This window comes from Molossus molossus, unplaced genomic scaffold (assembly GCF_014108415.1).
Source record: "Molossus molossus isolate mMolMol1 unplaced genomic scaffold, mMolMol1.p scaffold_m16_p_5, whole genome shotgun sequence".
In the NCBI taxonomy this organism is placed as follows: Eukaryota; Metazoa; Chordata; class Mammalia; order Chiroptera; family Molossidae; genus Molossus; species Molossus molossus.
Window position 1 is genome coordinate 53,708,509 of NW_023425388.1, and position 22,392 is coordinate 53,730,900.

Consider the following 22,392-nt stretch of genomic DNA (forward strand, 5'->3'; position numbering starts at 1 on the left):
GGCTCCAGGAAGCTAAAATTAAAAATTGTTGAAGACATATAACAACTCAAGGGGAGGCTCCGAAGGACAAGGAATGCATGTGGGAAAAAGAGGAAAACTCATTGACTGCCAAGGCTCTGCAGGGAATTCCCAGGGACCACTTTACCACGACTGAAGAAGAGCACATAGATTCCTGGAATAGGAGTAATATTATGTTTATTTTGGAATAAAACATTTATAGGGAAATATAAACCTGAGAATACTGCATAAATAACATTGCACAGACTAAATATTAGGACCCTTGCCATAACATTTAGAAATCAAATGATGACTAGAGAATATAGATATATGTTAAATAAATACAGAACATTTTAAAGTTAGTCAACAAACAGCAATTTGATTTTCCATGGGTTGGAGAAACTATGAACGTAAGACTGGCTTGGGGCGGGTTGGGGAGAGGGGCAGGTTAAACCAACTTGAAATTTACCTTGAATCATTTACCTAAAAACAATCAGCTTTGCAGAGAGGGTCAAGTTCACAGAAGTAGGAACACAGGGAAGATTGAGATGCATGAATGTCTTCTGTTTAAGTGTTCCGCGTGAGGAACATGGGCGTGACGATTTGAGAATTGCCAGAATTGAAGAGGATGGCCAGGAAAAATAAGAGTAGCAAGGAGGAAGTGCACCCGTGCTGGAGGCAGAAAGCGTCACAGAACGCGGCATTCCAGTGGATTTGGTGGAAGTCAGAGGTCTTGTTCTTAGGGGAGCCCTGCCGCTCCCAGGAATCCTACCTCCTTTACACAGTCTCGTGCGGCAACTATTTCAAAACTCATCTGTGGCTTTATTGGGAAAAGCTTGTTCTGAGTTACAAGCTTCCTCATCGGCTCTTGCAGCCTCAATCCAGTTCGATGACGTGCCCATATGTCATACTTTCCGACGTGTTCTCTCTGCGTGTCATTTGTCACAAACATTTTTATACACCCAAATCATTTCTATACACATTTCCCCCGACCCACTGACATAGCCAGTTTCTCCTTTATAATCTGAACTACAGTTAACATTTTATTTTTTAGGTCAGGGTCAGCAAACACGTTTTTTGTAGAAGATCAGATGGTAAATATGTCTGTCGTCACAGGCCATATGACTTTCGTCCTGTGAGAGCGTCCACGGGCCGTGCTGGGCCGATGAGCGTGGCTGTGCTCCAAGAACCCCATTCCCAGAAACAGGCAGCCGTAGTTTCTGTGGGTAACGCTTTGTAGACTCCTGTTTTAGACGAGTGTCTTCCATTTTCCTTGAGCCCAATTCCCTTCAAGAGACCCTTCCTATGGAGTTCTGCTTCTCCTGTCCTCTATGAACTATTTTTGAAATCTCTTTCCCTGAAATGTAGAGAAATGTCTTTAAGATGATCATGCTTCTTACTCCCTTGAATTTATGACCAGCATGGGTTTGCTCTCTAAGTAAAATGACAATTAGAAGCACAGAGCAATTAAATAAAACTTAGAAGAATTTTCATTCATTTAATTCCTTTAAAAAATTTTTTTTTTCTTTATTGATTTTTTTTGGAGAGAGAGGAAGGGAGAGGGAGCGAGACATAAAAATATCGATGAGAGAGAACATCGACTGGCCGCCTCCTGCACGCCCCCCACTGGGGATCGGGCCCACAACCTGGGCATGTGCCCTGACGGGGAATTGAACTGGAGACCTCTTGGTGCATGGAGACCTCTTAGTGCATGGGTTGATGCTCAACCACTGAGCCACACCGGCCGGGCCATTTAATTCCATTTAAAAAAGTCTCATTTGTTCTTTTGTCTCTGGAATGGTATTACAGAAGACCCAATTCCTAACCTTGTGCAACACATTTCCTTTTTTACTCTTCTCTCCTATTTTCACACACATACCCTGCTGATCTCTGCTCCACCAAACCCTGCCCTCAATCCCCTGCAAGTTCAACCAACAAGTTTTTTTTTTTTCCCTTGTCACCTCTGACTTAGACCACTTTATTTTGTAGATTGATGAAAACAGCCTCGCTAATATATTTTTTTCTTCTTTCCTTTTCTCCTTCCTCCATTCTTAGATTCAAAATGTGAAGACCCAGGGCAAAAAGGGAGAATCTAGGCCACCAGAGAGCAGGTCAAAACCCATGAACATCCCTGACTTTAATGTTTTATCCTGTCAAATAGTGCCTTTATTATTGTCATTATTATTCTTAGCTTAATTATATTTTAATTATGTTTAACACACACACACACACATTTACACACAGTACCTAGAAAGAATATTATTGCAAGTGCCTTAGAGACCATCCTTTCTCCCACAGCTTTCAATATCGTATCTCCTATGTTAATGCTAGGAGCTGGCAGGGAGGGGCAGGGGCTGGCTGGCTCCACTGCTTGCTCCGCAGCCAGCCAGGGGCACCTGCTAACACACTGAGCCACCTCACACTCAGACAAGCAAGCAGGCAAAAACAAACATACCAAGAACGGGTCCTAGGGCCACACTGCGACCACATTGTCACCACCTCGTGCGCATCGCTGGCCAGCTGGGACGGTGAGAGCAGAGGGCCTGTCTATATAAAAGGTACATCTCTCCGAGCCATGTTCAGAAAGGCAGCCTTCCTGCAGGAAGTGGGAAGCCCAGAAACGCAGGTGTTTACTATCGTATCAGATCAGGGTGCTGTCAGAGGGCACAGCAGAGATCTTTGTGGAGATTCAGTGGCCTACACTGAAGTTTGGGCAGCGACAGATCTTGGTATAGTAAGGAAGTTTGAAGAGTCTTTGCAGTCCTGGTATTTGCTTGCAATGGGCAGCCTTCACCAGGGGTGGAACATAGGTATGCCTGGATGCGTAGCCTGTTGGCAGACGAATGTAGAAAAAACTGGACCTGGTTGTGTAATAGTTGAGGAACAACACATTTGAAGCCTTAAAATAATAGAATCATAAAATAGGAAGGAAGCTTAGTGATTATCTAGTAATCCGATCACCTTCTTTTACTCGTAGGGGAAAGGGAAGCTTCAGAGGAAAAGGGTTTCCCCCAAAGTCACCTAGCCAGTTCGTTCAGATGGAGAAAAAGAATATGGATCTTACTATCAAGTGTTTTTCTTCTGCATTGCTCTTCATAATTAGAAATAATAACTTGGTGCAGGACACCGTGAGAATGGTATGGTTATGCTACTAATGAGTGACAGCAGGGTGCAGTGATCCATCCTGCTTTAGAGGTTCAGCTAAGAACTTTGTTTCATAAAGTGGCTTCTGAACCAAACAACTTGTTGGTTTCACATGCCCAGACTCCCCTCCCTGGGAGTAAGGAGCAACCAGCTGTCCAGGTGATTCTAATTTGCTTATTCTTCCCACTTAAGGATCACTGAGCTAGACAGCAATGCTTCTTAATCATGCCACAAAGAATCTCTTGTAAAACATCTACATTTTAAAATAATACTCCTGCCCAGGTTCCACTCTTCACAAGTCTTGATTTCATTGGTTTGAGAAATGCCTAGGCATCTGTATTTATTTATTTATTTATTTATTTATTTATTTATTTATTTATTTTTGTTAATCCTCACCCACAGGTAGTTTTCCATTGATTTTTAGATAGAGTGGAGGCGATGTGTCCCTTTCACATCGATGTTTCTCTCTCTCTCTCTTTTCCTCTCTCTCCCTCTCACTCTACCTGAAAAAAAAATGGAAAAATGTCCTCGGGTGAGGATAACAAAAATAAAAAATAAATAGATAGAGTGGAGGGGAGGGAGGGAGAGAAATATCGATGCGAGAGAAACACATCAGTTGCCTGCCTCCCGCACAACCCCGACTGGGGCCAGGGATAGAACCTGCAGCCCAGGTATGTGCTCTTGACCAGGAATCAAATCTAAGACCCTTCCGTCCTTGGGCCGATGCTCTAACTGCTGAGCCAAGCTAGCCAGGGCAGCATCTGTATTTTAAACATCCTGTGTATTCTAATGTGTACCCAGGTTTGAAAAACATGGGGTTACAAGAAGCCCGAGAGAGGTGCCAGCCTGGAGCGGGACAGTAGCAGGTATGTGAAGAGGGAAGAGCAGTTTGGAGAGGCGTTCTTGAGGATGAACTAGGTCAGAAGAGTGCCCCAGCTCCAGGGGATAGGAAAGGAGGGGCTAGAAGCGGGTGGGCTTTGTTGGGAGAGTCAGGAGGTTCAAGCAGCCTCAGGTGGAAGCACTTCGGAAGCTAATTAAAGACAGTGGGGCTCAGAAAGAAATCTGTGACGGCGTGATCTCCGTGACCTCCCTGATCTCCCACTCCAGGCGGAAGTACAGTTGGTTTCCTAAGCAAGAAGAAATGGCCAAGGACAGATGACTCAGAAGGAAGTTTTTTAAACTGGCAGGTAAAGAAAAATAACAATGGGGCAGTCTTAGAAGAGGGAGTATGTCTTCTGCCTGCAATTCTAGGGCCTCAGTCCCTCAGGGAACAAGACCAACAGTCTCCTTTAAAATGAGAGAGAGACTCATGGACCAGAGGGACTTGGAGGTGGTTGGAGTTATCCTGTTCACTTCAGGAAGAATGAATTTGAATCCCAAAGAGGGGCAGGGACTTACCCAAGACCACCTGTAAGCCAGGGCTCTGACCTCTATTTGTCCCTGGGAGAGTCGGAGCAGTGTAACAGGGACCTGGGATCTGCAGCCAGCCTGCTGGGTTTGCTGTCCTCATTTTGTGGAAATTACACTCTCTGTGTCTACCTTTATTATGGGTCATGGGGTGGATTAAATGAGTTAACATCCATAAAGTGTTTAAAACAAGGTCTTACGTGTGTTATGTGTTATATAGTACTAACTGTAATTATTACATCATACCATTTAATTTAGTGGATAAAAAGACATTTTAGTAAACAAGACTGTGATCATACCTTGCCTATTTGAAGATGGATATTTGGGAAAAAATTCAGATTGATTTTTGATAAAAACTCCAAAGGTATTAAAAGTAGGTGATCCAGAAGTGGTGTGTTTTTACATGCAGTTTCTTTCAAGTGTAGATTCCTGGGGCTCAGTCCAGAGCATCTGAAACAGAACCTCTTAGTGGTAGGAACAGGGACTATATTTTCTGAACGTGGGCCAGGTGATTCTGTTGAACTGAAAATCCCCCTTCCCCCTTTATTTATTTTAGAGAGAGAGGAAGTGAGAGGGAGAGGGAGAAACATCGATGAGAGAGAACATCAATTAGCAGCCTCCTGCATGCCCCACACTGGGGATTTGGCCCACAACCTGGCCGGGAATCAAACCAGTGACCTCTTGATGCGTGGGTCGATGCTCAACCACTGAGCCACACCAGCCAGGCGATTCTGTTAAACTAAAGCGTTATACCTCCTACCCCTTGCTAGGGAAGTGGAATAATCTTCTCTATTAAGGACCTAAGGTCTTCCCTCTTCTTGTGCGACGGGTACTATTCTCCTTTCCTGTTAACAGATATGGAAATTAAGGCTCAGAGAGGCTAACTAACTTGCCTGAAGTACTTTGTAAATAGGAGACAAGAGACTGAAGCCAAATCCTTAAGACCTCCAGAGAGACCTTCCAGTCAGTTGCTGTGTGAGCCTGAGGAAGAAAATTTCCACTAGGCTTCAGTTTTCTTATCTTTAAATGGTACAGTGTTGGTGTGGACATCACAGGGACTTATGCAAATGAATGCACGTGGGCACATGGCAGAGTAACTTGTCCATAGAAGCAATGGAATGTTGCCTGTTGTTTCTGCGGTGGATGTTGGCATTGCTGCTTCTGCTCTTCTCACACTTCCCTCAACAAGCATTTATTGACCCACTTGGTGCCAGGCCCTGTGCTAGACTGTGAAGCCCAAATGTCCAGAAACTGAAATAAATGAGGTGCTTATCACTCAGACCTAACCACTGCCGTAGAAACTATAAATAACAAACCATGTGGGGGTGTGGAGGGAGGGGGAGAGGGAGATAAACCAAAGAACCTATATGCATGAATTTGTAACCAGTGGACATAGACAACAATGCTGGGGCTGGGGGCGATGGGGTGCAGGGTGTCTGGGGGGGGGGAGGAGAAACATCTGTAACAAAAATGAATTAATTAATTTTTAAAAAATTGTAAAATTAAAAAATGGAAACTGTACTGTAGGACAAGAAGGGATCCTGATCAGAAAGGGATAAGAAACGCCATGATGATTTAGTAAAAACAAAACTTACCTACAGGAGACTGCAGGGAATATGTCCTTTTGAGTAGCTGAGTTTCTATATACACATGTAATCTTTAAATAGTATATTATTTTTATATTGGAATGTAGGTATTTCTGAAAATGAGGCATACTTTTCTGTTTTTTTTAAAGGCAAGAATAGTGTGTGCTATGTAAACGTCCCTGAATGACACAGGTGGCCATTGGGAACCTTATTTACTGGGTTGTGTCATCACATCAAAGCCCTCAGGAGCTTCTGAGGGGTATCTGTCTGTCTCTTTGTGCTTGTGCTTGGTTTTCAAAAAGTTTCTCTTTCACTGTTGCAAAGTATCCACTTTCCTTCTCACAGAAGTCATTGTGATCTGTCCGAAAAAATAATGATTTGGGAGTCAATCCAACCTGTATGTCTATGCTAACCTTGATGGTCTGAGTGAACTAAGGCCATTATTCATTCACTCAACAAATGTTGATGAATGCCCCATTATTATGTCAGGAATTTTTTTATTTATAGTCATACAAAGATATATTCATATAAGCTTTTGTCTTCAAGAGGCTATAATGTGGAAGTTTCTTAATCATTTATAACTATAATTTTCTCACATCTCTTAGGTGAAACGGAGGCAATAACTAGCATTGAAGTGCTAGGAATTATTTTGGAGGGTAGGAGAGGGATACCACTAAATCCACATAGGGTCCAGTCAATGAACCTCTCATGCTCTCACTCTCTCTTCACAAGCGTTATGGAGTACTTCCAGGTGGGATGCTAGGTCCTGAAGGTGCAGCAGGGGACAGGGCCATCTGTCCCATTGAGTTTACATTCTGGTGGCAGAAACTGGTAACAGACAGGTAAATACGCAATAGAGTTTCAGGTAAGTGATCTAAAAAAATGTATAGCAGAAGTGGAAGGGTCTCTCTTTTTTCTCCTGGTTCTTTTCTCAATGACGTCCACTAATGTGTTGCTTAATAAATAAATTCTTATTAAATATAAGACATCAGTGCTAGATACTATCCCTTCTAACATGTGCCAGATCTCATTCTGAAAAATGGAACTCGAATAAAAGTTGTGATTTCTTATTATATCAACTATATTTCCCCTCTTTAGTCAATTTGTGTAATATACTAAGGCGGTTATTAGTTAGGATAGAGGGTGGGGCACAAAATATGAGACTTAGAGGCCCGGCTGGTAGGGCTCAGTGAATTGAGCATCTTCCCATGGATTGAGAGGTCCCGGTTCAATTCCCGGTCAGGGCGCAGCTCAGGTTTTGGGCTTGATCCCCAGCAGGGGGCATGCAGGAGGCAGCTGATGGATGTTGCTCCTTCACATGGATGTTTATAACTCTCTCTCTCTCTCTCCCTTCCTCTCTCTCTCTCAAAAAAAAAAAAAAAAAAAATCAATAAAAACATTAAAAAAAATGAGACTTAGAGGATTTGGTACCTGAGAGAGAAAAATGTCACTCCCTCAAAATTAACAACTGATGAGTTGATGTTAGATGTACAGAACTTTGATGAGAGAATTTTGGGTTTGGGTTGCACAGTAAAGGGTTATGGGAGAAGCAAGCTGTGGGCAATTAGGTCTTAAGACAGGTGGTAATGGAAAGAGAAGAGGCTTAGAAAATGAAAGGGAAGTCCACCAACTATGGTGGGAAGGAGGAGGAGTGCATATTTAAAGACATAAAAGAGATTTTCTTAAGAATTCAGTTTATCGGTTCAGTAAAATTACACAAAAAAGAAGTCTTCGGTTCTGAAACTTTGTTGTTCAAATCATGGCAAGTTGAAAATGTTAGGGCATAAGTTATACTCTAAATGCATTTTACCCTTTTAAGTTTTGTTTGCCAAGAAGCTGGTATATGGGGTTGACTTTGGGTGACTAGAGTGAAGGAACAGCCGGTCATTTTCATCATAAAGCTGAAAAGAAAAAAATTTCATCTAACAAAAGAAACTTGCTAATGGGCCTGATTTAGATGATATGGGTGACTTTCTGGAGGGGGATTGATCTCAAGCATATGAATAAGTTTTCTCCTCCAGGGCTCTTGGGCACTGTGGGATACAACAGGGAGGCAGTTTACTGGAAGGCATCAAGGTGCTCTTTGGCATCCTTAAAACTAAGCATGACAGTTAATAGTGATGATGGTTATAATAATAGCAGAGCAACCTGAAAGTGTGGAAATGTTTCTGAACTAAAACTATAAAAGAAATTATTGTGTAATGTAGAATGTTCCTGCCCTGGCCGGTGGGACTCAGTGGTCAGAATGTCAGCCCATGCACTGAAGCATCTTGGGTTCGATTCCCAGTCAAAGGCACGTACCTAGGTTGCAGGTTCCATCCCTGGCTCTGGTTGAAGTGTGTGTGGGAGACAATCAATTGGTGTGTCTCTCTCTTGCATGAATGTTTCTCTTTCTCTCTCTCTCCCTCCGTTCCTCCCTCACCCCATCCCTCCCTCGGTTCCTCCCTCCCTCCCTCCTTCCTTCTCTCCCTTTTTCCTCCCTTCCACTCTCTAAAAACCAATAGGGAAAATATCCTTGAGTGAGGATTAACAAAGAAGAATAAATAAAGAGAATACTCCTGAGGCCAACAAGAAGACTTATTCTGGGGAAGATCCAGAGAGGTTGATAATACAGGCTTAAGCAATAATACGATGGATTGGTAAATTGGAGGGATGAATGGATAGATGGAAGGGAGGGAGGGAAGAAGGAAGGAAGGAAGGAAGGAAGGAAGGAAGGAAGGAAGGAAGGAAGGAAGGAAAGAAAGAAAGAAAGAAAGAAAGAAAGAAAGAAAGAAAGAAAGAAAGAAGCCATGTTTAAAGTTTGAACCATTTTTTTCTGAGAACTGGGGACACTCTCACAGTATTTGATTGCTCTAGTCCCCTTGGAGAGCAAGTGACTTTAGCCGTTTTGTCTAATACTACATTTGAGAGTCAGCTTCTATGGCAAAATTGAGAATCTCCAGAAAGGTCAGATATTCTGTAATATCACTCAGCAATCAGTACCAGCTTTCTCATGGCATTCCCCTGCTCATTTTGAGGAGAAAGGATAACTATTGTGATAAAACAGAGTTCGTAGGATATTTTGTCTTTTTAGAGAAGAAAAAAAAAACCCCAACTGTGAAAACGTCCTATTGTTCCATTTTTATGATGCATAAACATTAGAAGTCATATGTAACTTAATGAAACATACGTTTAAAAGCCACACAGCCATGACTGTAAATCCCAGCTCTATCACTCACTAGCTGAGTGACAGCGAACAGCTTCCTTCTTCTCTCTGAGCCCACCGGCTGTCGTGTGAACTGGAAAAGCAGGCCCTGGGAAATGAAGTCTTGTCACTGTCGATGGCAGTTCTTTCCTGCCTCTCACCCGGCAAAGAGAACACACAAAAAATGAACCGCCTGTGCAGGCTTTCCTGCCCTTAAAGAAGGTCACAGTCCAGTGGGAAATTAAGAGTTGGAACGCAAAAGGTTATGACAAAGATAAAATGTAGGCAAGCATCGAAGCTGTTTTAGTTCCGGGATGAAACTTGAAAACTTTCAAAGAAGCAACATGTCTCATTCTTCACAAAATGCCCCACATAGTTTTTCACATAATAAATACTTAATATGTGTATTTTTTGTTTGTTTGTTTTGTGGTACGTGCCTCTAGCAGGAACCGAACCTGGGACTCTGGTCCGCAGGCTGACGCTCAACCGCTGAGCCCAACTGGCCAGGGCTAATATGTGTATGGTTGAATCCTTTGCACATAAACCTTTCATTGAAATACACTTACCGGGAGAACTTTATTAGTTTTTATGAATCTGGGCAATTTCACTGTATTTTTTAAATGGCTTTCCGAAATGGATAATAGAAAAATAGCTAGGAAGTGATCAGTTTTTGAGTATTTGTTTTCTTTTTCAATAGAATTTAAGTTTAATATTTTATAATAAATTATAATAATGATTGTGCTTAACGAATGTCTTGGAAAATTTCAGAAAGTTTTGTCTGCTTTCATTATGGATACTCAGCACAACAGTGGATCTCGGGTCGGTTCCTCAGGTCTGCTTCTCTTCTTCCTGTGAAATAAGGGAGCAAGACTAGACCGTCCCTAAGGGCACAGCCAGCTTTGACGTTCTGTAAGGTCCTCAAAGGTTTAGACTCACACGGGAGCCCATCTTCCCAGCTGTGCGAACAGTTGGTGAGGGGATGCCACCAGGTCTACTCACATGGAGATTCCTGAAGGCATGTTCTCTCTCTCCGAGAACAGCCGACACTCACGGGGTCTCTGAGCAGGGAAATCTAAGAGCAGCCAGTGAGCTTCTGGTCTGCATCACTGCTACATGCTGTTTCATTGTGTTACGTGGATTAGGGTACGTTGTATAGAATAAAGTATATTTCTAGTTTCATAACTTTAGCTTTGGATGTTCTAAAGAGAAGTAAGAAATATCCAGAAAAATGATGTCTGCAGACTGCTACAAGAGACCTTATGTTGGGTACTTCATAATGAGAATTAGTATCTGATGTATAAATCTATTCATATTGGACTAGGGATGAAGACCTATGATGAATACAGTATAGCTAAAGTGAACCAGTTCTTTTAAGATTTCAACCTTTTCATCTCTGAAATAAGAAAAACTAAGTTGAATTATCTCTGAGATCTATTAATTCTAAAATCCAACTACACAAAATTCAGGTTGGTTTAAACTCTGAAATTTTAGAGATTTGGAGATTTTTCCAGAGTGCTGAAAGAAATTACATATAAGACAAACTTCAGTGATGACTTTTAGGGGAGGGAGTGCAAACTGTCAGCAGATACCCCTTCATGTTTTCAGGTCATTTCGGCAAAAAATAAGGTGTGTTTTTTGCTTTGTTTTGTTTTGTTTTTCCCTGAATTAATACATAGAGTGTAGGCTAGTTACTGTAGGAAAAACAAGCTGGAAAAAAAAAATGACTTCAGGCTTACTATTTATTATATTAGGTATGACTGGTTGGAAAAAACCATTTGAATAGAGCGATTGTACTGTGAGTAAATTGATACTGGGATTCACCAAAGGCAAAGCCTTGGAAGGTAGGGTGGATTTAACTCCGTCTTCCTGCCCTATGGCACCAGCTGGTTTCGTTCCTTCCTTTCTACCAATAATGTTTTACGTATTTATTCAGAAAATGGGAATAGAAACTGAGTTTGCAAAGAAGAGACTTTGACGCTCCCCTAAACATCCCCCATTGATGTTTATATTTCTAGCAAAACCCATTCTCAAATGAAATCTTGCTCAGAACCCTGAGACAAGCAGAAGCCAAACTTCATGGTATTAAGAAGGAGGAGTGTCTGGAGTCCTACTACTGTTGCCATTTGTTTATATCTGGTGAACCCAGAGGCTACAGGAACCTCCAGGTCTCATAAAACACAATAAGAAAACTATGGATCTGTACCAAACCCCACCTCCACCTTTCATAAGAAAACCCCCTTGAAACTTGAATCCCTGAGAAAGAAAGTTGCCCAATTTAATGTAGCAAAGGTGGTCTAAAAAGAAGTGAGAGGTGATGGGGTATTGTTTTTGTCCAAAGCCACAGATAGTGGAAAAATGGTCTGAACTGGAGAGAAATGAAGGATAATTCAGGTTTGATATAATTAATTTATTTTTGTGTGACACTTTTACATTTTTAACAGGACTTTCAGATATACTATTTTATCGGTTCAGTTTAGCAAGTGTTTTCTGGATATAAGTTATGTAATACTTGATACAAATAGGAGCAATATATTGACAACCAGGCACATTATTTCAAGTAAGCCTCTCAACCACCACACAGAGGAAGCATCGTTGAAAAAGATTAAGGTGCAATAAAGATAAGTAACCTGGCCATGGCCTCATACTATGTCAATAGTAGAGCTAGGATTTGAACCCAAGTCTGTCTCACTACAAAACCAGTGGTCCTTCCACTTTAACCTCACGGAACTATCAAACTGCAGGAAATGTACAGATGAGAGCTTTGCCCTCGAGTTAGTTACATTTAAATCCTCTGTAGTACACCAATTGCTATACAACCCAAATGAGCTAAAACTAGCATTGATGAGATGTCACTAAAGACACAGACAGTTTAAAGCAAAAAGACCATATTTCAAATAAGGGGCCAGGATCTACCTGTGGGGAGGAGCACTCTGAGGATTGGGTAGGCTTCTGGGTATGCAGAGCAGAGGTCACGGTCAAGGAAGCTTAAGTTCCTGGAGTCAGGAGGCTTGTCCAAAACTTTTCACCTGCTTAATGGTGGCATCCAAAATACAGGAAAGGTTTGTTTAGGAGTCAGAGAGAAACCAGAGGGAAAATGTAAAACCAAGGAATGGCAGAGTAAGCACAGACAGGAACCAGAACTTCCATGTGGAAATAGTGAAAGAAATAGAAATAGAGACTGACTATAGAGCCAATGTTTTTCTCATTGGCTTTTAGAGTGATGGTGTCTTTTTTCCAATAACATTTCCTTTTTGTTATTTAAGATCTAGGTTACAAAAGCTACCAGTCTTTTTAGAAACTACAACTACATTTCTGCCAACTTAAAAACTTGCACTTTTATTGTATTGATTCTCACATAATGAGTATCGTTATTGCTGAGATTCTACTTTGTGTTCTGTGTTTATGTTCTGCTCACCTGGCTATCAGGCTGCCAATCATGTGTAGGTCTTTGGGTGTGCTTGTGGGTCAGCGTACATGACAATTCATAGAGTTTGCTCTCACTTCGGGGTTTGGCTAATCCATTTCTTCGCCTCCATATTTGTCACTGGTGACACATTTCTTTTACTTTTATGTTCCCCTCTTTTTCTCCTTCAGTTTTATCTGAAGAACATTTTTAGTGTAAATCAAGCCTACCTAAAAATGTTAGCCATGGAATTATTCTCCATAATTCTCTGTTCAGTATCAGATCTAGTAAGTTTCACTTTCTTTTTACTCACTAGTTGGGAATGTACAAACCAAGTCTGCCCCAACTCCCAAAAGAAAACAAATTAGATTAATTTACCCTTTCCGTGGAAAGGTAATGCATTTTCAGACGCTCTTCTAATTATCGGGACATTTTGGGGGGATTATCACTGGGGACAACGTAAACTCTGATGGCCCACTCTTCCATTTCCAAGAGTTTAAATTTCTCACTTTATTCCCTTTATAAATAATGCCTTCTGACTTCATAAAGGCATCTGGTTTCCTTATTCCTCCATTCTTACCCTGTCCCAGCCCCTTTTCAATGTGGATCTCAAGCTCGTCTGCACAGTTCTCTAATGATGGTGTTTCATCCATCTTTCTCCTACTGTTCTCAGATGGCACAAACCAGCGAATCACAGGACTGTGCAATTTGAGACCATGGGAGATTCATGTTTTCTAACCTCACCCATATTTTTAAATCCTGATCTTTTACCTCCAACTAGCTACTCAATGCCTTATTTCATCATTTTTAGCAGATGTCTTTGCCTCCTGCTTCATAAAAAAACAACAACAACAAAAAAAACGGGGCTTCTAAATCTTCACTATTGTAAACCACGCTGCAATGAACATAGGGGTACATATATTCTTTTAAATTAGTGTTTCCGATTTCTTTGGATAAATTCCCGGAAGTGGAATCACTGGGTCACAAGGCAGTTCCATTTTTAATTTTTTAAGCTAACTCCATACTGCTTTCCACAGTGGTTGTACCAATTCGCATTCCCACCAAATGTGAACGAGATTTACCTTTTCTTCACATCCTCACCAACACTTGTTGATTGATTGATTGATTGATTGATTGATTGATAACCATTCTGACAGGTGTGAAGTGATATCTCATTGTGGTTTGGAAGCAACCCATGTCCATCAGTAGATGAGTGAATAAAAAAGTTGTGGTACATTTGCACAATGGAATACTACTCTGCCATTAAAGGAAGAAACATTTACATTTTGGGACAGCATGGATGGACCTGGAGAACATTATGCTAAGTGAAATAAGCCAGTAAGAGAAAGACAAGTACCCTGTAATTTCACTCATATGTAGAATTTAAATAACAAACTGAACTACCAAGCAAAATTGAGACAGACTCAAAGACAGAGAGCAGGCATACAGCCCTGGTGGGGTGATGGTGGTGGGATGGTTGGTTATTGGGGGTGGATTGAGAAAAAAAAAAAACGAGAGAGAGAGAACCCATGGACACGGACAACAGTGTGACTGAGTGGGTAGGAGGAGGGGTCTGGAGGTGGAAGAGGGCATAGTGGATGATGGGAAAAATAAAATATATTTCAAAATAAGAAAGCTGGGCCCATCGGGGTCTATCAGGCATGACTTCTGTCTCCTGTAAAGACATTTATATCCACCCTTAAATTTGTCTCATTTATTTCATCCTGCAATGAGGGGTTTAGTGGCTTAAGTTCATGGCTGTCATCTCAACCTATGCTCTTAACTCCTTCCTATCCTGTCTGCATCTTTCAGGGCCTGCCTCGGGGCCATTCCGTTTCTTTCCAGGATCTTAAATTACTCTCCTTACTGGCCGCTTCCTTTCTGCTTTGCCTCTTTAAGTATAATTCAAGTTCTTCTCATCTAAATGTATCACAAGAACATTTTCCTTTCAGCCCTGTTTACTCCTGAGCCACTCAAATTTACTTTGTGCTTTCACTCATTCATCTGTGGGAGATGTTAGTGTCAAGGGTTCCAGTGACCCACGTGGATGAAACCTAGTAGATGTTTTACAGGTCTTACCTTCCTGGCTCCCTCTGCCACATTCAGTCGTGTCGATCCTTTTAAAAAATGTTTTCCCTTGGCTTCCAAGAGCCACCTTCTCAGTGTCTTCTCACAAACTCCCTAGTTCTCAGACTCTCCAAATAGGGCCCTCCCTCTCCTCATTGCCCCGGCTGTGCACAGCTCACTGTATCCGCTCTCGTGATTCATTTTTACCTTATGATAAGGATTGCTACTTCTCCACTTCTGATCCATTCGTCGTCCTGACGTTTTAGCTTATTCAACTGTCTGCTTCACTTTGTTCTTTATTCTGTGGGTACCTCAAACGCGGTATGCTAAGGTAGAACTCACCATCTCGCCTTTCTCTTTAAACCAGAGCTTCCAACTGTATTTACTAGTTTAGTTAGTGGAGTCCTCAACCACTCAGTCCAAGAAAGCGGGAAATTGAAATCACATTTAACTCTTTCTTCTACCTTCATTAGTAAATACACAATATCTAATTTAGCATTTTCACTAGTAATTGAATGTGTCCCCATCCTCTGCATCCCCATTTCTGCTATCATCCTGCTGTCTTGCCTGGACGGGTGCAGCCACCTCCTAAATAACCATTTTGCCTACAAACTGCTTTGCTCTAAACCCTTCCTTCACACAACATTCAGCTGTATTGACATAAAACATATGCTGACTGTGCCGGTCTCATACTTCAAACCCTTTAAGAATGTAGAGGTGGATGCACTAACCTATGTGATAGAAATCTTTATAGAACTAAATACAGAAACACACACATTTGTATGTATTTCATTCTATGAAATGAAATAAGAATTTCTGAATAAGGTCAGTGGATTGTATCAATGGAAATATCCTGGTTTTGCTATTATCTGGTAGTTTTGCAAGATGTTACCATTGCGGGGGGGGGGGGGGGACTGGATAAAGGGTCCTTGGACTCACTGTATTATTTATTATAACTGCATGTAAATCTATCATAATCTCAAAATAAAAAGTTTATTTAAAATACACTGAAGTCTGACTGGTGTGGCTCAGTGGTTGAGCATCGACCCATGCACTAAGAGGTCGTCAGTTCAATCCCCGGTCAGGGCACATGCCCAGGTTGTGGGCCAAATCTCCAGTAGGGGGCATGCAGGAGGCAGCCAATCAATGATCTCTACGTCGATGTTTCTATCTCTCTCTCCCTCTCCCTTCCTCTCTCTAAAAAAAATCAATAAAGAAAAAAAATACATTGAAAGGTATTCTTCAGTATTCACTAGAAATATTGAAGTATTGAAGCTTTTATTTTAACATAGCATACAAATTTCTACTTACCTCTTCAACTTTTTCTCCCAGCATTCTCTGCCCCAAGTTATTGCTGTGTACTAACACAGGAGTTGAGTTACAGGTTACATACATCAAGTTATTTTCCATTTTAGTTTTTTGTTTATGCTATTGCCATAGACTGCTCACTCATGCCATTAGTTCTTACCTGCTTGGCTAATGTCTTATCATTTAAGGCTCTTTCCTTGGCCCCTCAGATGGAATAATATATTTCGTCTTTGTTCTTTTATAGTGTTATACACATTTTTACTACGTTTATTAGAGGTTTGTTTTCCTGTCTTACCTTCTACATCATGACCTTTGAGAGGGTGAAAGCATCTTATTCACGTTTTTATACAAGTGCTCATATACTTCCTGGCAAATAATAGACACTCTCTCTATGTATAATGTTTGACTTGAGTAAATGAAAGTGCTTCTTCATATGGCTCTGAAATCATCAACCATAAATTCAATGCTGTTATCTTCTATTATGTAACTAGACCAGAGCATTCATTTGCAAATTTTAAATGATTGGCTATTCTAGCACACTATTTATTTAATTCTTTGTAACAATAAAAGTAATGGTTAACAGCTTAGGTAATTTCATCCTGGGATAAAATTAGTCTACTGATAATGACAAAGAACTACATGCTAAGATCCGTGCAGATAACTTGTAGATTTGGAAAAAGCGTCACCTGAGAAATCTGATGTTTTCCTTCACATATATAGAGATCAAGGTTAATGTTTTTTAATGTAAAGGCAAACCTGAGGATCCAGCAACCAAATAAAGCAAACAGAAATAGGATTCATTTGCAATGTATTCAGATGTTTACTTATTCTTTAGTCTAACTAGAATTCCACACTCCAATTAAAAACCACCCCCACACACACATCAAAGTAGGTAACTAGTGATTAAGGAAAAAAAAAAAAAAGTCTAGGACCAGAAACTTGAGTTTATTGTCCCTGGGCATGATGCTAAGATGGTAGTTATGAGAGGTGTGATTATGCTGCGGGTGAAATTTAGGTTTCTGAACTTGCTTCTGTTTTCTGATTCTACTTTTTACTTGCTGGAGGCTGAATGAGCAGATGATCAGTTAAGACATTTATGAAATGGGTTTAATAATAGGTCAGACTTGCTGTCAGACTTAATGAGGGAATGTTTATTTTCTTTTTGAAACACACAGAACATAGATGTTGGCTAGTAGAAGAGAAAGGTGTAACCACATTAGTAGTTAAAAAGAGGAGCTTCCATAGAAGGCGCGATTGATTTTATTGCACGATGAGATCTGTGACACTAACTGAAGAAACACACTGTGCAGCTTGTAACATTTACTGTGTGTGCTTGCATGATTTTGAAGATTCACTTGACTTTTCTTCTTAATCAAGAATAATTTAATTAAAATATTCTGTATTCATAAATACAGAAACTATAATCCTAGTTTCCTTTTTGTCCTTTTAAGGTTCGTAGAAACCCCAGCTCATTTCTCTTGGAAAGAAAGTTATTATCGACCCACTATGTCCCAGAGCACACAGACAAGTGAATTCCTCAGTCCAGAGGTTTTCCAGCATATCTGGGATTTTCTGGAACAGTAAGTATCAAATCATCAATAAGTGTTATACTTGAACTAGTATAAATAGGTAATGATGAATGGACAAAATATACTATTAGTAGGACATATTTCTGGAATCAATAAAAATCAGTTAATATCGTTGGACATTTTTATTTCTCCAATAGTGTCTCTGTGTTCAAAATGCAGTGTCTGTTTATTCATTTTCCAACACCAAAAGATCTTTTTTTTATTCCAAGGTGATGGTGTTTTGGAAGATCAGAAGGGGTCGCCCAACTCAAAATAACTTTCCCTTCAACTCCCTGGTACTCACACTCTGTCCCTTTGGCTTAAAGACCTTTTATTTACTCTTACAATGCAACTATCCCCCTGAGAAAATAAAACACTGAATTTGTTTGGTCATTTATGTCTCGCTAGGGGAAGGGTTATTATCTACTTTCTGGAGAGCTGGATTGGATAAATGAGTACATTAAAGGGACGGTGTGTGAATATCCGCGCCCTGGGGACCCTGAAGAAAAGAGTAATTATGCCCTGGCCAGTTTGGCTCAGCGGTTAGAGCGTAGGCCTGCGGTCCGGAGAGACCCGGGTTCGGTTCCCGCTAAGGGCATGTACTTCAGTTGCAGTTTGTCCCCGGCCCTGGTTGGTCGTGCGGGTGGCGGCCACTCGATGTGTCCCTTCACGTCGATGTTTCTCTCTCTCTCCCCCTTCCTCTCTCTCCCTCCCATTCTATCTGTACAAAAAATGGAAGAATACCCTCGGATGAGGATTAAAAAAAAAAAAAAAAAAGAGTAATTAAATATTCAGTCCCTGATACATTTGTTCTTTCCTGTGTTTCACCCAGAAATTCTTTGATGAGGACAGGGTTTATAATTCCTATTTTACTAATTCCTATTTTACTATTTTATTAATAGTTTAAATTTGAACTGCCTGTGATTACACATCTGCTAAGTGGCTAAGCCAGGTTTCAAACTTAGAGTTTTTGACTGCAACCACTGAGCCTTGCCAGCTTTGAGGCAGAACACACGGTTACCTACTGGGTGAGTGTGCTATAGTTCCTTTCCACTCCTAACAAACTTTTTTTTTTTTTTCCCTCTATGGTAGGCCCATATGTTCAGTTCAGCCCATTGACTTGAACTTTGTAGATGAACCATCAGAAAATGGAGCAACAAACAAGATTGAGATTAGCATGGACTGTATCCACATGCAGGACTCGGACCTGAGTGACCCCATGTGGGTGAGTGGCAAGGACCTCTCCTTGAATGTGTGAGCCATGCTGTCCACACCTCTGCTAACCTGTCTTTTTCATGGCATATGAAAGAAAAGGAAGATGGCTCTGAATGGCCAAGGCCATTGGAAAGTGACAGCAGAGAGAAATGTAGGAGCTCGTGGATTCTGGGTCTGCCTCAACTCTCCATAATGCACATGTTCACACTGAGGTGGGGGAGGGGTCTTGGAAATACTTTCTTACATCCTGTATCTGAATTGCACTTTGGGTGTGTTTTGATTTAGAGAGGATGGTACCAGCCCAAGGTCTTACTGGTAGAGACAACCAGAACCTAGATCTGAATTCTATTCAAAGGGCTTTCTACTAATGGCAGACTGTTTCTCTTGTGGAACGATCCTTCTTTAATAAAGGAGGGTAAAGTAAATTCCCTCAGAACACACATTTCATTTTTATTATTATTATTTTTTATTTACCTGCCTTGCCAAAGCAAGGCCACCGAAAATTTTTGGTTGCCTTCCACACGAAAAAAATGGGAGAGAGAGAAAACATCAGAACACACATTTCATTACCTAACAGTGGAATCGGGAGAAAGAAGATAATAAATACATGTAACAGGCTTTCTTTTGGCTTTGTCACTGAGTCACGTATGACCTTAGGCCTCAGTTTCTCACCTGTCAATGGTGAGACCTTACATGCCACACCCCTCCCAGACAGCTAATGAGCATAATGGGTTAATGAGGGTAAATGCTTTTCTGAGATGTATAGATGAAATCCCCTGTATTTATTTGTGCCGCCCATAATGCTGCCGAGTTTTCTTTTCTTCTTCTTCTTTTTATTACTTAAAAAAGAATTATTTACCACACAAGTCCTGCTGCTTTTTCTGTATAACTTTAAAAAAAAAAGAAAAGAAAAGAAACTTCTAGAAAGATAGAAAGAAAGAAAGAAAAAAGAACCAGAAAGAGGGTGGAATGCCATAAAATTTCTGCTGATGTGATTAAAGAGGGTGCTTTTCTTGGTGGGGTCGTCAAATACTTTTTGTAAGGAATGGCACGCAAGAAAGAACCTAAGGGGATGTGTTGGTATGACTTGCCTGGAAATAGAACAGAAATTAACCCAAGAACATATATGCATAGCCCACAGACACATGGACACAGACAACAGTGTGGCGAAGGTCTTGGGGGGGGGGGGCTGTTGGGTGCAGGAGGCCTAGGTGCTGGAAACAGGGACATCTGTAATACTGTCAATAATAAACAAACATACAAAAATAGAAAGTTGTAACTTTGCAAATATGCTGATGCTTTGACACTATATTGATAAAAGAAAAAAATGTTTTTCTTCAGGGACTCCTTCCATTCTAATATGAAGACAGTTCTCATTTATCCTTGAGCTGCTGAAAAGACACTGACAGATACATTCAAGGGACAGGTCATTCGAGGCCTCGAAACGTATTATTGTTGAATATAAAGGTGTATAAATTCTGATTTGACAGTGATTTAAAAATACCCCCAATTCATGAAATAAGACTGTCTCTTAAATTGATAAGTAGCAGCCTCCTGGGCAAACTTATCTTTTCATATTCTCTCTCCAGAGATTTTCTGTTCTGACTCTTAAACTTATTAAAGCAAGCTGAAGTTCTAAAGTTTTTTGTTCTTTTTTTTTTTTTATCCTCACCTGAGAACATTTTTGCATTTATCTTCAGATAGAGCGGGAGGGAGAGAGGGGGGAAGAGAGAGAGAAACATCGATTTGAGAGAGACACATTGAGTGGTTGCCACCCACATGACCCCAACCGGGGCAGGGACAGACTGCAACCGAGGTACATGCCCTTAGCGGGAACCGAACCCGGGACTCTCAGGTCTGAGGGCTGATGCTCTAACCACTGAGCAAAACCGGTCAGGGCAGAAGTTCTAAAGTTTAAAATTAAGAATCAAGCCTTTTAATTTACAGTCCGTATTATTATATTTTTACATACTGAAGTTTTTTGTTTTTGTTTTGTTTTTTAACATGCCATGTTATTTCTTCTTTGTTTTATTAGACACTTTCTCTTTGAGAATACCCTTTTTCGTTTTTTGCTCCTCTCTGGCCAATTTCTATCCATCCTTCAATGCCCAGTTTATCCTGCCCTTTCTGGGAGAACTTTTGTATCACTGTTAATCCACCACTCAGAATGAGAGACCATTCCTCTGAAGCAAAAACCTAGGTAAATTTTTAGCCATGTTACTTATTACTTAATAGCATAGTTGTTTATTTCTCTGTCTCTAAAGGGTACAGAGACCATATGTTGTAATGTCCAGTATTTGGCACATAATAGATTTTTTGAAGAGAATAATAAAAAATGAGGCTTAGAAGTTATCGAAGTTAAAAGTTCTCTTAAACAGCCCTGTCCAAAACAACTTTCTTCCTCCAAAGAATTACACTGGACGGAACGTGAGCTCTGTTTTCCCTGTGATCTTTAGGGATGCTGTGTGGGAAACCTTCCCCGTGGGACAGTCATGCATACTTTTCCCTCCTCTGAACAGAGTAGGACACTGTTGCTCACTAGGAATGAGACAGGGTTTGACCATCACTTATTCGCGCCTTTGAGCTTGAAAGTGTTTGTTTACCAGATGAAATTGAGGGTAACAAGAAAGTAGGAGTTAAGACTCAGAGTAGAAACATTGGAGAGAAGTGAAGGATTGCAGTGATTCAGAAAACAAAAGGATATGGAGTTTGGTCAGTAGGGGAAACAAAATAGGTTTGTTGGAAACAACAGTATTGAAAGAAATATACACATTAGAGGAAGAATGAACTTGATTATGTTGTGAAAACTTGCCTATCTGTGGCTACCTTGTGTTTGTTTCCAGAGAACTGAAACAGTGCTAATGAATTCGTTCTATGCAAATCCTGGGTGTAATTCTGTTTTACAACTATTCCTACACCCTCTACATGTCCATGTGTGAAAGCCACATAGATGGAAGCAGATAATAACAACAGTTCCAAGCAACAGGATGGGAAGGTAGTGGACTTCCTCAGGTTGTAATTAGTGTTCTAGTTTGGAGAGTATGATTTAGGGTCCCCTGAGATCCTCGTCCTTCTAAAGTGACAGCTGCTGCAACTGGTATGGGACCCTTTCGTTCCATTACTTGGTAGCATGTTTTTTACTTTTCTGTGTATAGGTTAATAGCTATATAGTTCCAAAACTCTGTCCATAAAGTTCTTTCCTCTTGAATATAATATATAAAAAAAAAATTGAGATCTCAGCCAAGCATTCTTTTACTGTGCAAGAAATGTGAATCTGTAGACCTGAAAGGAACAAGTCATTAAGGACAGAAATTTTGACATTAAGAATGTCATCCTATTTGTATTGATTTTTGATATGCCCTCCACCGTAACATCTAGTCATCAAATGGGATCATAATGTGTTGTTCTGATGATTAACAAAGGAAATTTGAATTGTAGAGGGTGTGTGTCTTCTTCATTAGAATGCTTTTAATGTCACTGAGGAATGTGCCGCGTTGGATTAGCAAGGTCCTC

The 22,392-nt window shown here is 40.6% G+C and overlaps 1 protein-coding gene across 2 annotated transcripts in view; it reads left to right on the forward strand.

The window, feature by feature from the left end:
* Positions 1-17,567: 17,567 nt before the first annotated feature.
* Positions 17,568-22,392, forward strand: part of TP63 (tumor protein p63) — a 140,189-nt gene continuing 135,364 nt past the window's right edge. For both annotated transcript variants that reach the window (XM_036242866.1, XM_036242867.1), the window contains exons 1-2: positions 17,568-17,676; positions 18,757-18,889. In XM_036242866.1, the coding sequence (XP_036098759.1) occupies positions 17,603-17,676; positions 18,757-18,889 (207 nt within the window). In that variant the 5' untranslated portion in view covers positions 17,568-17,602. The remainder of the gene's footprint in view (positions 17,677-18,756; positions 18,890-22,392) is intronic.